The sequence below is a fragment of the Pristiophorus japonicus genome, chromosome 14 (genome assembly GCF_044704955.1).
Source record: "Pristiophorus japonicus isolate sPriJap1 chromosome 14, sPriJap1.hap1, whole genome shotgun sequence".
Taxonomy (NCBI): domain Eukaryota; kingdom Metazoa; phylum Chordata; class Chondrichthyes; family Pristiophoridae; genus Pristiophorus; species Pristiophorus japonicus.
Window position 1 is genome coordinate 145931343 of NC_091990.1, and position 16807 is coordinate 145948149.

A 16807-nucleotide genomic window follows, 5' to 3' on the forward strand; every position below is an offset into this window, starting at 1 on the left:
CTCGACCAGCCAGTTTGGCCCATACCCCCATATAAAAAAAGCACTTGTATGTACTATTGCTTAGTAATGTTTGCCAAGTGAATCAGATATAATTTTGTGGTATACCAAGTGCTAAGTTTAATCTCCCAAGTTTTTTTCCTCCCCTTCTGAAAGTGTTACTTGGGCATCATTTGTCTCTCCAAAATTCTTATTAATGTTTGAATCGTGATAGTGAGTGATGGTTGTAACTGGTTGATCTCTGGCTTGCACTTCCATTTCCACTAGGGTTGCTGAATAGTGATCAGGACCAGGAAGCCTAGCTGATTGATTTTCTTCTCCCTAACCCAGTGGCTGAAGGGAATTGTAACGTTGCTACACCGACCATCACTGAGATCAGCGAACTTGGCACAGACCATGGATTACATAGAAGTTACAGCACTGAAACAGGCCTATGCTAATGTTTACGCTGCACACGTGCCTCCTTCCATCTTGCTTCATCTAATTATAATCACGATCTTTCTATTCCTTTCTTCCTCATGTACTTGCCTAGCTTCCCCTTAAATGCACCTAAACTATTCGCCTTGACCACTCCATGTGGTAGCAAGTTCTATTTGTTTGTCCGGCAGAATTTTGGGTGAAGCTCGTGTCACATATATAACATCGGAAATCTGTTCTAGACATTGGAACCTGTTTTGCAAGGCTCAGCTACTCATTAAGTAAACTTGTGGTACCATCAGGGAACCTGCATTTGAATTCTTTAACTTGGTTTATATGTTAACTGAAAATGAAATGTTGTAGTATTGTTTGTGCATTACCTAACATGTAGAATAGATTCATTGAATCATGGAATCGTACATCGCAGAAGGAGGCCCTTCAGCCCTGCCTGTGCCAGCTCTTGGACAGAGCTATCCAATAAATCCCACTCCCCTGCTAATTCCCCATGGCCCTGCAAATTTGTCCTTTTGAAGTAGATAAGTAATGAAAGTACAATATTTTGAGTTTTTAATTCTAATGCTTTCAGAATTTTTTGTACCGTCAGTCAATATACTATATAGTAATCAGCTTGCATTTGACTAAACTGTCCTTGAGGAAGTGTGGAGCACTTCGAAGATCTCAACTGAGACTCTGCCTTTGACTCGAGTGTCCTCGACTCCATCCCGCAGCATGTTGTTCGCCACCACTTCAGTAAGTCAGAAATAGACAGTTTCTTAAATGATATGGGGTTAGGCGAAGTGGAGCTGAGTCCACGATTAGATCAGCCATGATCTTATTGAATGGCGGAGCAGGCTCGAGGGGCCATATGGTCTATTCCTGCTCCTGTTATGTTCTTGTGTAAAACCCCAACACTGCACGAAAAAGCCATAAGACAGCTGAAGAACAAGGCTACGGGAGCGGATGGAATCTCTGCTGAGCCACTGAAGTATGGCGAGAGGCACTACTGGCACGAATACATGACCATCTCTCATCTGGAGGGAGGAGAGCATGTTGGGAAATCTGAAATGCAATGATCGTGACTTTTTTTTTAAAAAGGGGACAAGTCTGACTGTGGCAACTACAGAGTAATCTCCCTGTTATCAGCCACTGGGAAAGTCGCCGCTAGAATCCTCCTCAACTGTCTTCTCCCTGTGGCTGAGGAGCTCCTCCTGGAGTCACAATGCAGATTTTGTCCCCTGTGGGGCACAATGGACATGATTTTTGCAGCGCAACAGCTGCTGGAAAAATGCAGGGAACAGCGCCAGCCCTTGTACATGGCTTTTTTCGACCATACAAAGGCCCTTGACGCTCAACAGCGAGGGTCCTCCTCCGTTTCGGATGCCCCCAAAAGTTCGTCACCATCCTCCGCCTGCTCCACGATGACATGCAGGCTGTGATCATTGCCAACGGTTCCAGTATGACTCAATCCCCATCCGGATCAGGGTCAAACAGGGCTGTCATCGCCCCAACCCTCAATCTTCCTTGCTGCCATGCTCTACCTCAGTCGACAAGCTCCCCGCTGGAGTGGAACTAAACTTGGGAACCTGTTCAACCTTCGCCGTCTCCAGGCCAGGTCCAAGACCACCCCAACCTCTGTCGTCTAGCTACAGTACGCGGATGATGCCTGCGTCTGTGCACGTACAGCGTCTGAACTCTAGGACATAGTCAACGTATTTACTGAGGTGCACGAAAGCATGGGCCTTATGCTAAACATCTGTAAGACAAAGGTCCTCCACCAGCCTGTCATCGGCGCACAACACTGCCCCCTTCCCTCCCCCTCCCCCTCCCCAGTCATCAAGATCCACGGCGCAGCCCTGGACAACATGGATCATTTCCCATACCTCGGGAGCCTCTTATCAACAAGAGCAGATATTGACGAGATTCAACACTGCCGCCAGTGCAGCCTTTGACCGTTTTGAGGAAAAGTGTTTGAAGCTCAGGCCCTCAAAACTGCTACCAAGCTCATGGTCTACAGGGCTGTAGTAATACCCGCCCTCCTGTATGGCTCAGACATGAACCATGTACAGTTGAAACATAAAAACATGGAAAATAGGTGCAGGAGTAGGCCATTTGGCCCTTCGAGCCTGCATCACCATTCAATAAGATCATGGCTGATCATTCCCTCAGTACCCCTTTCCTGCTTTCTCTCTATACAACTTGATCCTTTTAGCCGTAAGGGCCATATCGAACTCCCTCTTGAATATATCCAATGAACTAGCATCAACAACTCTGCGGCAGGGAATTCCACAGGTTAACAACGGAGTGAAGAAGTTTCTCCTCATCTCAGTCCTAAGTGGCCTACCTCTTATCCTAAGACTGTGTCTCCTGGTTCTGGACTTCCCCAACATCGGGAACATTCTTCCCGCATCTAACCTGTCCAGTCCCGTCAGAATCTTGTGTTTCGATGAGATCCCCTCTCATCCTAAACTCCAATGTATAAAGGCCTAGTTGATCCAGTGTCGTCTCATATGTCAGTCCAGCCATCCCTGGAATCAGTCTGGTGAACCTTCGCTGCACTCCCTCAATAGCAAGGATGTCCTTCCTCAGATTAGGAGACCAAAACTGAACACAATATTCCAGGTGAGGCTTCACCAATGCCCTGTACAACTGCAGTAAGACTTCCCTGCTCCTATACTCAAATCCCCTAGCTATGAAACCAACATAGCATTTGCTGCCTTCACTGCCTGCTGTACCTGCATGCCAACTTTCAATGACTGATGAACCATGACACCCAGGTCTCGTTGCACCTCACCTTTTCCTAATCTGCCTTCGTGTTTTTGCCCCCAAAGTGGATAACCTCACATTTATCCACGTTATACTGCATCTGCCCACTCGCCTAACTTCAAGTCACCCTGCAGCTTCTGAGCGTCCTCCTCACAGCTCAGTGTTGTCTGCAAACCAAGTCGCTGTAGAAATACCACCAACGATACCTCCAAGATCCTACAAATCTCCTGGTAGGACAGACGCACCAACATTAGTGTCCTCGACCAGGCCAACATTCCCAGTATTGAAGCACTGACCGCACTTGATCGGCTCCGCTGGACAGGCCACATAGTTCGCATGCCAGACGCGAGACTCCCAAAGCAAGCGCCCTACTTGGAACTCCTTCACGGCAAACGAGCCAATGGTGGGCAACGGAAACTTTACAAGGACACCCTCCGTCTCCCTGATGCAGTGCTACATCCCTACTGATACCTGGGAGTCCCTGGCCAAAGACCGCCCTAAATGGAGAAAATGCATCCGGGAGAGTGCCAAGCACCTAGAGTCTCATTGCTGAGAGCATGCAGAAATCAAGCGAAGGCAGCGGAAAGAGCGTGCGGCAAACCTGTCACGGGGACTGTGGTTCTCATATTCCGCCACCTAAGGACTCATATCTTGAGTGGAAGCAAGGATTCTTCGATTCCGAGGGACTGCCTATGATTTACTTGCGTCAATCCAGGAGTATATTTTTTTGGAATGCAAGACATTGTGTACTTTGTTCTACTGGTTGTGTCGGGAGCTAAATTTAGTCATTTTGTACAAACTAGAGTGAAGGAACAAAACTTTTTTTTGTTTTTATTCTAGTTAAACTGATGCATGCGGGTTTGTGTGTATACATACACGCACACCTATAGTTCACCTAGCCATTCATTAAAAAAAAATTAAAATATCAACTTTTTTTGTTTCAGTTGTTACAGGAGCAACTGATGGAATTGGAAAGGCTTACGCGAAGGAGGTATGTTGGAAAACTAGTCACACTCAGTTGAATATTCTTTCTCCTTTGCACTGTTGGATGAACAAAGTCTTCACCACCTTAATTAGCATAAAACTTGTCTTTAAAAAGTTGTTCGCTCTGTCCAAGACACTCACTGGAAAAAAAAAAGTGACATTCTATAATGTATATTTTTTGCTATCAAACATATAACTCTTATTTCTGTTCAAAGTGTCTCTCATAAAGTACCAGAAAATAGACTGAAGCAAAATTATATATTTTAAACTTTATTTTAATATTGTTTAAAAGTGGTCCTTGATTCTTGAATTTTTCTCTACACACTAGCTCGCCAAGCATGGCATGAGCATTGTCCTTATCAGCAGATCCCAAGAAAAACTGGATCAAGTCGCCAAGGAAATAAGTAAGTCAATACCTTTTTTTTTAATTCAAAGGCTTTCATTCCACTGTGACTTCTTCCTTTTTCCTGCCTTCCTTGTAGTTTTGTTCAATAGGTGGCAGCAATTCTGCTATCTTGCCCAAATGGACATTTTTTTTCTGAGCCTGGACTGAGTCAGTTGGCGATTAATGTGGCAGTATTGCACTGAAGCCTATTCTAACATCCACACATGCACTTTCAGCAGAGATGTTGTGACCTAAGTTATTTATCAGATGAATCAAATCATATTCCTGCCAATCAAGAAAAATCACTTGGATGCTTCTGTTGACTTATAAAATGTAGCTGTATTTGGGGCGGGAAGAAAGTGAGTGAGGTGGCATGTGTGGAAGGAAGGGTGAACTTGTGGCTGTGTTTGGGGAAAGGAGAAGGAAGGAAAAACTGACTGCATTGCTTTAAAAATAAGGTTTGTGAGAGCAGCCTCAATCGATTTGGAATTGTGGGACCTGCTGTAGAGATTAATATATTGATTTGAAATTGAAATAATGGTTATTAATGGCTTTTATTGAATAGTTATGTTTGAAAATCTTTAAGCATTGAAGCATCACATCTTGTGATTCACAGCTAATGTCTGAAGTAAAAATTTATATTCATTTTATTAGTGGTGCTCCACCAGCAGTAACATTTTGCATTCGGGTGGGCTGAGCATATATTTGTGTTCCATTCTATTTTACCCCATCCTGGTGGGGGAAAAAAAAAATTCAGATCAACTCCACTTCCTAGATAATACATGGGCCAGTGACAAACAAGTAATGGCTGATTTTGCTCCAGCTGAGGTTGGTAACTGGAAATATCAAATGTCTGTGTTTAAAAAGAAACACTCATCTACTTTAAAGAAGAGGTAAATGTGTGTGGGGGAGTGTAAAGTACTTTTTCCTCCTCCAAACTGTTTAAAATTTATTTTGTAGGTTATAATCTTGAATTTTGATCAAAAGGCTTCAATTCAAGAATGCAACCTCCTGGCTTCAATTCAAGATGGAGAAATGATCTTGTGTTTACAGATGGTTGTTATAGCTGAGGTCAGAGACTGAAATGATAAGTCTCCACAGGAAAGAGATGAAAATAACTAACTCTTACAAAGTCTGAGCTATTAATGCATATAATGTATCTCTCGCCCTTCCCCCCCCCCCCCCCCCCCTTCATTAAAACCCATTGCTGGCAGAATAAATATATTGGAAGCTCAATCAATCTGAGCAAGTCAACTCAATCAGCAGCAAAATGAGTCGTCCACAGTGCTATCAAGCAGCACTCCCTAATAACCTGCTCACCAATGCTCAGTTTGGGTTCTGCCAGAGCCACTTGGCTCCAGATCGCATTATAGCCTTGGTCCAAACATGGATATGCACTGAATTCCAGAGGTAAGGTTACAATGGCAGTCCTTGACATCAAGGCACCATTGGACAAGTGTAGCACCAAGGAGCAGTAGTAATACTGAAGTCAATGGGGATTGGTGGGAACTCTCCAACGGCTGGCATCATACCTGGCACAAAGATGGTTGAGATTGTTGGAGGCCAATCGTCTCAGTCCGATGACATCACTGCAGATGTTCCTTGGGGCAGTGTCCTAGGTCTAACTGTTTTCAGCTGAGTCATGAGTAAACGTACAAAATTCTTACAAGGCTTCACAGTAGATACAGGGAGGATGTTCTCTCTTCCCCCCCCCCCCCCCCCCCCCCCCCCTCTGAGTGAGGAGTCTAAAACCAGGGGTCACAGTCTCAGAATAAGGAGTCGGCCGTTTAGGACTGATAAATTTCTTCACTCAAGGATGGTGAATCTTTGGAAAACTCTACCTCAGAGGGCTGTGGCAGCTCAGTCATTGATTTTTTTTGATATTTAGGGGATCCAGGGATATTTACATCTGTGCCACACAAGAGAGAGACCATGAGACCATAGCCATGACGTTCAGTGCATTTCCATCAAGATGACTGTGGAGTCACCATTGGCCAGAAACTGAACTAGACCTGCTATGTAAATACTGTGGCTACTAGAGCAGGTCAGAGACTGAGTATTCTGCAGCGAGTGGCTCACCTAGTGACTCCCCAAAAGTGTCTCGCCTTCAAGGCACAAGTCAGGAGTTTGATGGAATACTTTCCGCTTGCCTGGCTTGGTGCAGTTCCAACAATATTCAAGAAGCTTGACGCTCTCCAGGACAAAGTAGTCTGCTTGATCGACAGCCCATCCACCAACATAAACATCCAGCCCCTCCTCCATTGATGTACCATGGCTGCAGTGTGTGCTATCTACAGGATTTACAACAGCAACCCCCCAGTTTCTTTGGCAGCACCTCCCAAACCCAAGACCTCTACCACTGAGATGATCAATGCTGGACACTTCTGACTTGGACATGTATCACTCTTTCTTCATTGTTGCTGGGTCAAACTCCCTACCTAATGGCACTGTGGGAGCACCTTCACAACCTGGACTGTAGTAGTTCAAGGTCCACCACCACTTAAGGCCTGTCAGGAATTGACAAGAATTGCCAGCAATACCCACATCCAGAGAATTGATTTTTTAAAGTTCTAGAACCCAATTTAAATTTGTTTTAATTGAATGGAAATCTTCTGACTATGCTGGCTGGGAGATGGTGGTGGTGGGCGGAGAATGAACTTGTGCTGGGGTAAGACCCTTTGGCTGGGGAAGCATGCACTTGGACTGGGGTAAGGCACTTTGGCCCTTGCTGTCTTCTGGGGAGCTCTGTCCTCTGTCATTCAGGAAGTCATAGTGGATCAAGTTACAATTTGCAAAGTCAGTGAGACCTTGGAATGGGTGGTTTCAGTTACACATTCCAGTGAAACTTCAGGGTGTGGCTTATCCTCCTGGAGGGGGGAGGGAGAAAGAGGAGGAGTGAGGGAGAGGAGAAAGAGACCCAATCATTGACATGGTGGCCATTTTGGCTGTTTTACATTCCTAATTACTTGCTGTACCTGCATAAGGAGCAGTGTGGAGGCCCCGACCTGCGAGAAACCATCAGCGGCAGGTTGGGGCCATAAAAGGAGCAGCGTGCGGCCCAGGGAACAGCGTGGAGGCAGGCCACTACACGGTGTAGTGCGAGCTGGGGCAGGAGGGCAACGGCAGCGAAGAGTGATGTTAGCAAGGTCGAAGTCGGTGATTGAGCGTGGGCAGATGCAGCAAGAGCGCTGAGACTGTGGAGGGATGTGATTGGGGTGCAGGGGAGGCGTGAGTTCAGGGACCCAGGGGCAGCACTGGCCAGCCCACACTGCGCTATGTGTGCGCACTAGGTCTGTGCAGCAGAGCAGGTCTCAAGTTGTTTTGGGTAATCCTTGCCACTGGACCAAGACTTAGCTCTGTCAATCCCGTGTGGTGGCTGGTGTGCAATGGCCACCACATGTTTTTTTTTTAAATCCATGCATGAGCATCTTCCACCCTTGAGGATATAGTTTGAGTTCTTCATTTGAAACACATGTGAACTCATCCTTTTGGCATGGAAGCAAGTCATCCTTGATTCGAGGGACTGCCTATGATGATGACAAATAAGCAAGTCTCTTATTTTTGTCTAGCCCAATAATCTGTTGAAATTAAGTCATTACTTTTTAAGTTTCCTATACTTTAAAGATGTAACTTTAAAAATAAAAATAAAAAAATATTTTGGAGACTTAGCCATTTATATATTTGGCCTGTTTTGCCAGAAAGTTTAGTTTGTCTTTGGTACTGATTGGAATGCTGGGAGTTGGTGTCGAAGTACCTCTAGTTTTCCCTCCTACTGAACGAACATACAATACAGAATCACTTATTTTCAGTTGGATGTTGATGAAATGTCAATTGAAGATTGTAGATCAGCTAAGAGGTATAAAGTAAAGAGTTCAAACAATTGCCTCCTTGACTAGTTCTTCTTGGAAACTTACTTTCTCTCTGGAACTGTGTGCTTCATTATGTACGGAAAGCTTAACAACGTTTCAGTATGACGTTGCATGAGAGGATCCACCTTGCAGCCGTGGCCAAAGTTTACTTGTGCCTTGTTTAGATTGGTGATCCAAGGTAGTAGAGGACCTAAATGCAACTTTCAATTGCTGAAGTTAAATTCAGAAATTTTGCGCTCCATATTTGCCAATCCAGCATAAATCTTTTTTAAAGGCGATTTTGCGCTGGGCTCAACAAATATAAACTATTTCCACTGATTACAAATTGTGTGTATACTGCTCATAGCAGCTACCCTGTTCACCTTATATTGTAGTTGTAAGTGTATGTATGTGTGCGCATACAGGGCCCAAGTTTCGGGCCGCGCCTAGAACGGCGCAGCCCCGACCCGGACGCCCGTTTTTCATGCCCGAAAGTGTGCCTAAAAAAAATACCTGCAGATTCTCTGGCTCTCTGCAGGTCGTTTGGAGCTCGGCGCAGCACAGCACGAGCTGTGGGGGGCGGAGCCAGGTCCCTGCGCTGAAATCAGTGCCGAGACCTCTGCACAGGCGCGCTACAGTGGGTGCGCATGTGCAGTAGTTCCAGGTGCCTGAAACTCTGTGGGAAGGGCCCGAAGCACACAGCCCCTTGCCCTGGCCGAATGGATTCACTGGGGCGGTGAGGATCAGGCTGCACCTCCCTCATCCAACTCCTGCTCTAGCTCCATCTGGCTCTCTCAACTCCACCCCCCCCCCCCCCAAGCTCCCGTTCTCTTCCTCCCCCCCCCAGGCCACCTACCTTTTAACTCCTTCAGCGGGGATCTCTCTCTCTCTCTCTCTCTCTCTCTCTCTCTCTCTCTCTCTCTCTCTCTCTCTCTCTCTCTCTCCTTTTTTTTTTCTTCCTCCTCCCTCCCGTCAAACACATAGACACTGACAATGAGACAGACACACACTGTGGGGTGGGGGGGGGGGGGGCGCTCCTGGTGCTGCAGTTGCTGAGTAGAACACTTTATTTATTTATTTATTTTTTAAAAAAAATTTGGGTTGATTTATTGATGTATTTATCATTTATTATTGATGGCTCTTTATTTGTAAAACTGAAGTGTTTAATGTTTGTAAACCTTCCCTTTTAAACCCCCCCCCCCCCCCCCCCAATTCCCTATGCCTGATTTGTAACCTATGCCTGATTTTCTAAGTGTAGGCAAGGTTTTTCTGAGCATACAAAAATCTACACTTACTCCATTCTAAGTTAGTTTGGAGTAAGTTTTCACTGCCTAAACTTTTAAAAACTGGAGTAAGTGGCCGGACATGCCACCTTTTGGGAAAAAAAAAATCTGTTCCAAACTGAAACTGTTCTAACTGACTAGAACTGGAGCAAACTAAATGCCAAGAATTGCAATTTCTAAGATACTCCCATTCTAAACCAATTGTTCCAAAAAAAACAGGAGCAACTTGGGGCCCACAGATTCAGTCTTGCAGCACTGTGCTTGTGTGAAGCCAAAAATAGGATTCATTGTAGCTGCATTACTGAGCACAAGTGGTATTAATGGACTAGGAGTACTTGGCCAGTTTATATAGCATCAATACCATGCCTGAATTAAGCTATTGGGATGCCAACGATAGGTGCAGGTGAAATAAAGTCCTGAGTTGCACAAACAGCAAAACAGATGAGACTATAATTTCTATTCACTTCAAAATGCAGTTAGAATTTCCTGTATCAATATCCAACTGTGGCTGGGTGTGAATAATTGTAATATAGTAATTGCTGGAGGAACAAAGACCAAGATTAATCTATTTTGCCTTGTACTGTGCTGGTAGTTGCATGATACAACAATAACAGAGTTGTTGACTATTGTCAATCGGTCTCTAGTCAATTGGTATACAGCAGACCAGATATGAAGTGAGGAAAACCCCAAGTGGTAGGAAACTTGGGGAACCATGGGTTCAAAGTCACCTGATCCTCCCAAACTTGCTACATGTTGTGTTTCAACTTGCTCATATTGTGTATCAATGTTACTTTCTGAAATAAATCAAATTTGCATTTGAATCCATATTTAATAGATTGACCATTTGCTCACTGATCTGTGGATTAGTTTTGAAATTACCCAGTTCAAGTACAGGCTGTGTCCACTGGTTCTGCTGTTCTTGAAACCAGGTGAAACAGGTTGTAGTGGTCTACATTATCTAGTCTTTAAAATCCTATAAAACAGCAATCATATCGCCTTGACCATCTTCCAGTGAGAGCATGACCCATTTACATTGTTCATTATCTAATCTCTCCATCCTTTCAATCATACTGGCTACCCTTAACTGTAACTTTACAATAGCTGCAATATCCTTCTGTGATTTGAACTGTACACAGTATTCTAAGTATGGTTACCAATGATTTATAAATCAAATCATATAGGCAGTCCCTCAAAATCGAGGAAGACTTGCTTCCACTCTGAGTTCTTGGCTGACTGAACAGTCTAATACAGGAACCACAGTCTCTGTCACAAGTGGGACAGACAATCATTGAAGGAAAGGGTGGGTGGGACTGGTTTGATATACGCTTCTTCCGCTGCCTGCACCTACGTTCTGCATGCTCTCTGCGACAAGACTCTAAGTGCTCAGTGCCCTCCTGGATGCAACTCCTCCACCAAGTGCACACTTTGACCAGGGATTCCATAAAATGATTTATAAAATGGCAGGATTAACTCTCACTATTTTGGCTCAATATTGACCTTTTAAATACGTCCCAACATCTGATTTTGGTTCACACGCTGAGCAATGTTATGATGGCTTCAATTTGTTGTCAATCAAATTGGAGGGACGGGTCAGGTGAGGGAAAATTGAGAAAGTTAGAGAAGGAATAAGGCAATAGCGCAGGTTAGCGATACGGGTAATAAGCAGAGTGTAACAGGAAGGGACAGAGTGTACAAACACAAGAGGGCACCAGCAAATGGTGTCAGAGTAGGAAATAATGGTAACAAGACAAAATTAAAGGCTCTCTATCGGAGTGCACGCAGCATTCGTAACAAGATAGATGAATTGATGGCACAAATAGAAATAAATGGCTATGATCTGATAGCCATTACAGAGACCTGGTTGCAAGGTGACCAAGGCTGGGAACTAAATATTCAGGGGTAGTTGACATTTTGGACGCATAGGCAGAAAGGAAAAGATGGGGTAGTTCTGTTAATAAAGGATGAGATCAGTACAGTGAGAAATGATCTTGGCTCAGAAGATGAGGATGTAGAATCAGTTTGGGTGTAGATCAGAAATAGCAAGGGAAAGAAGTTACTAGTGGGAGTAGTCTATAGGTTCCCCAACAGCTACACTAGTAGAGTATAAATCAAGAAATAATGGGGGCTTGTAAGAGAGGTACTGCAATAATTGTGGGTGACTTTAATCATCATACAGATTGGACAAATCAAATTAGCAAAGGTATCCTTGAGGAAGAGTTCATAGTGTATTTGGGAAAGTTTCTTAGAACAATACATTGTAGAACCAACCAGGGGACAGGCTATTTTAGATCTGGTAATGTGTAATGAGACAGGATTAATTAATCTCGTGGTTAAGGATCCTCTAGGGAAGACTGATGATAACATGGTAGAATTTCACATTCAGTTTCAGGGTCTGAAACTAGTCTTAAACCTAAATAAAGACAATAAAAAGGTATGAAGACAGAGTTGGCTATAGTGGACTGGGAAAATAGATTAAAAGGTCAGATGGTAGATAAGCAGTGGCAGACATTTAAGGAGCTAGTTCATAATTCTCAAGATATATTCCATTGAGAGAAAGATTATGAGAAGGATGAACTATCTGTGGCTAACAAAGTTAAGCATGGTATCAAATTAAAATAAAAGGCATACAGTGTTGTGAAGATTAGGAACATTTTAGAAACCAACAAAGAATGACAATCTATTTCCCTGACATTATTTTGTTTTGAGTGTAAACTAGCAAGAAATATAAAAAGAGAGTTTGTACAAGTGTATAAAAAGGAAGAGGGTAGCTAAAGTAAATGTTGGTCCCTTAGAGAATGAGACTGGGGAATTAATAATGGGAAATGAGGAAATGCAGAGACTTTAAACAAATATTTTGCATCTGTCTTCATGGTAGAAGATGTTCAAAGCATTCCAATAATAGTAGGAAACCAGACAGCAAAAGGGAGGGAGGAAATTAAAACTATCACTAGAGAAAAAGTGCTAGGCAAACTAATGGTACTAAAGGCTGACCATTCCCCTGGACCTGATGGCCTGCATCCTTGGGTCTTAAAAGAAGTGGCTCCAGAGATAGTGGATGCATTGGTTGTAATCTTCCAACATTTCCTAGATTTTGGAAAACCGCAAATATAACTCCCCTATTCAAGAAGAGGAGGGTTGGGGCGATGACTCCGCTCTGTTTGACCCCGGTCCTGACATGGATTGAGTCTGTGATGGATCCGTTAGTAAGGATCATGGCCTGCATGTCGTCGTGGAGCAGGCGGAGGATGGTGACGAACTTTTGGGGGCATCCGAAACGGAGTACGATGTTCCATAGACCCTCGCGGCTGACAGTGTCAAAAGACCTTTAAGATCGAAGGCCATGTATATGGGCTGGCACTGTTCCTTGCATTTTTCCTGTAGCTGTCGTGCTGCAAAAATCATGTCCATTGTCTCCAAGATCCTACAAATCCCCTGGGAGGCCAGGCACACCAACATCAGCGTCCTTGTCCAGGCTAACATCCCCCGCATTGAAGCACTGACCACACTCTTATCAGCTCTGCTGGGCAGGCCACAGACTTGGCATGCCAGACACGAGACTCCCAAAGCAAGTGCTCTACATGGAGCTCCTTCACGGCAAATGAGCCAAAGGTGGGCAGTGGAAACACAAGGACATCCTCAAAGCCTCCCTGATAAAGTGCGACATCCCCACTGACACCTGGGAGTCCCTGGCCAAATACCGCCCTAAGTGGAGAGTGCGCATCCGGGAGGGCGCTGAGCACCTCGAGTCTCGAGGCCGAGATTGTGCAGAAATCCAGCACGGGCAGCAGAAAGAGCATGTGGCAAACCAGTCCCACCCACCCCTTCCCTCAACGACTGTCCTACCTGTGACAGAAACTGTGGTTCTCGTATTGGATTGTTCAGCCACCAAAGAACTCACCTTTTTAGGAGTGAAAGCAAGTCTTCCTCGATTCCGAGGGACTGTCTATGATGATGATGATGATGATGATTCAAGAAGGGAGGGAGTCAAAGCTGGAAATGGGAGGGAGAGGGGAGAAAGACTGAAGGGGCCGGGCCCAAGACTTCAGCCGGGGCCCGCCCCCAGCACCAGATTTACAAGTAGGTGGCGTCTGGTCTTGGGGGGTGGGAGCGCGGGTCAGGTCCGGGGCGGGGGGGGAAGCGAAGAGGGTCCGGTCGGGGGAAGCAGGAGCTGGGCATGGGAGGCAGCCTTATCCACGCAGCCCCAGTGAGGCCATTTGACCAGGGCTAGGGGCTGTGTGCTTCGGGCCCCTCCCACAGTTTTGGGCACCTGGAGCTACTGCACATGCGCGCCCACTGTAGCGCGCATGTGCAGAGGTCCCGGCACTGTTTTCAGTGCAGGGACCTGGCTCCGCCCCCCCACAGCTCGTGCTGCACCGCGCCCAGCTCCAGAGGACCTGCAGAGAGCCGGAGAATAGGTAAGTATTTTTTAGGCGCACTTTGGCGCGAAAAACAGGCGTTCAGATCGGGGCTGCGCCGTCCAGAAACTTGGGCCCATTATTTCTAGGGCCACTTCCTTGAATACTCTGGGATGTAGACTATCAGGCCCTGGGGATTTATCGGCCTTCAATCCCATCAAGTTCCTGAACACAATTTCCCGCCTAAAGGATTTCCTTCAGTTCCTCCTTAGACCCTCGATCCCCTAGTATTTCCGATGGTTATTTGTGACCTGGGGGTCCTTGTGCATGAAACAATTTATATGCAGGTACAACAAGTAATCAGGAAGGCAAATGGAATGGTGACCTTTATTGCAAGAGGGATGGCGTATAAAAACAGAAATCCTGCTACAATTGTACAGGGTATTGGTGAGGCTACACCTAGAGTACTGCATACAGTTTTGCTCTCTGTATTTAAGGAAGGATAGACTTGCATTGGAGGCTGTTCAGAGAAGGTTCACTCGGTTGATTCTGGAGATGAGGGGGTTGTCTTGTGAAGGTAGGTTGGGCCTGTACTCATTGGAGTTCAGAAGAATGAGGTGATTTTATGGAAACATACAAGATAATGAGGGGGCTCAACAAAGTGGATGCAGAGAGGATATTTCCACTCGTAGGGAAAACTAAAACTAGGGGGCATAGTCTCAGAAGGTGCCGCCCATTTAAAACCTGAGATGAGGAGAAATTTCTTCTGAGGGTTGTAAATCTGTGGCATTCTCTGCCTCAGAGAGCTGTGGAGGCTGGGTCATTGAATATATTTAAGGCAGAGATCGACAGATTTTTGAGCAATAAGGGAGTGAAGGGTTATGGGAAGTGGAGCTGAGGCCATGATATTGAATGGCGGAGCAGGCTCAAGGGGCCAAATGGCCTACTCCTATTTTGTTATTTACTACTTTAAATATCTAGTACAGAATATGTTAGCATTACTATTTTTTCCAAATAAGGCCTTAATCAGTTCATAGCATCTTTTCTGCATTTAATTTTTAATATTCAATGATGACACGGAACTTGGAAGTGTAGTAAACCGTGAGGAAGACTGTAATAGACTTCAAAAAGACATGCAGGCTGGTGGAATGGCAGATGAAATTCCATGGAGAGAAGTGTGAGATGATGCATTTTGGTAGGCAGAATGAGGAAACATCATACACATTAAATGGTACAATTTTAAAGGGGGCGGAAGACCAGAGAACTGGGAGTGCTTTTGTGCTAATCTTTGAAGGTGGCAGGACGGGTTAACAAAGCAGTTACTAAAGTATATGCAAACCTGGGCTTTATATCCGTCCATCCATTCGAGAGCAGTGAATGTCCAGTTTATCTGTTTGTGGGGGTGACCTGAGGTAATAATGTTGGCCAGGACAGAACTCTCTGCTCTTCTTTAAATAGTTGCATGGGATCTTTTGCATCTGCCTAAGCTGAATCTGCCCGTTTAATGTCATCTCTGATGAACAATGCCTCCAGCACTGCAGCAGTCCCTCAATATGCCACTGCAGTGTCAGATTAAATTGTGTGAAAGAAACGTCTTGCATTTATATAGTACCTAATCGCATTCAAAAGCGAATTGAGTACAACCTTGAAAATGAGAAAAATTGCAGTGCTATGCGTAAAGATTGGGTGAGTAGAGCTAATTGGATAGCTATTAAGGAGGCCATTTAGCCCATTGTGCTGGCACAAGCATGATGGGCCAATTGGCTGCCTGTGTTGTAAGATTCTATGATTAATGGCACTAAGGTAGAAGAGGCTGTACTAATGCAACTGGAGGTAGTATGCACCACACACAATGGTGTTGGTTCAAGCCTGTGGCAGAACCATTTTGGCAATGCAAATGTCCATCAGTAGTGTTCACATTTTTGCAACAGGCTCAGCAGATCATTTCATCATTGCTGCCTCATCCAGGCCTTGCAAGTGATATCTGCTGCTGTAGATAATCAATGGCAAACATTTAAAGAAATAATTTGTAATTCCTTGAATTAAAAACTCCACATAAAACTGGAAATGAGAAGTTAGGGATATTAGATTTTTAAAAACTTACACAAGATTTAAAAACCTGAAGATTGGGAGGGTTTTAACAATCAGCAAAGGATGACCGAGAAAATAGAATCTGAGTAAACTAGCAACAAATATTAATAACTATCGTAAGAGCATTTGCAAGTATAGGTACAGCGTTGAGAATCCAGAAGCCTCTGGACCGAGACTGCTCCAGATTCTTTGTATTTCCGGACTTTGGAATGTCTTTGACGTCCCGAATTTGGAAACGCCCAAGCCCAGGTTTGTGTATTTCTGGACTTCGAAACGTCTTTCTGACATCCCGACTCCGCAAACGCCTGGGCCAAGCAGCGGATCGGCCCAGATGCTTCCAGCCTCCATGGTAAAAGCAACACAAACCGAACGCTCCAATACTTCAAAAGACACATCAAAACAGAGTAAAGCAAATGGAGAACGGGAGCGTACTCACGATGCCTAGGTAGGCGGCGGGGTGTGGGGGTGGGGTGGGGGGCAAGAGGTTGGCGACAGCCCAAGGCACGGGGGAAAGAAGGTGACAGTGGCCCGAGGCGTGGGTCCGGATTCCAGAACATTTTCTGGATTCCAGACGACACTGCCATGGATCGTCCAGATTCTGGAACTCTGGATTCTCAATGCTGTACCTGTATGTAAAAAGGAAGAGATTAGTGAAAGTAAATATGGGTCCCTAAGAGGCAAATA

The 16807-nt window shown here is 45.0% G+C and overlaps 1 protein-coding gene across 2 annotated transcripts in view; it reads left to right on the forward strand.

Annotated features, from left to right (window-relative positions):
* Nucleotides 1-16807, forward strand: part of LOC139280139 (very-long-chain 3-oxoacyl-CoA reductase-A-like) — a 213256-nt gene that overhangs the window by 70212 nt on the left and 126237 nt on the right. For both annotated transcript variants that reach the window (XM_070899670.1, XM_070899671.1), the window contains exons 2-3: nucleotides 4122-4168; nucleotides 4490-4565. In XM_070899670.1, the coding sequence (XP_070755771.1) occupies nucleotides 4122-4168; nucleotides 4490-4565 (123 nt within the window). The remainder of the gene's footprint in view (nucleotides 1-4121; nucleotides 4169-4489; nucleotides 4566-16807) is intronic.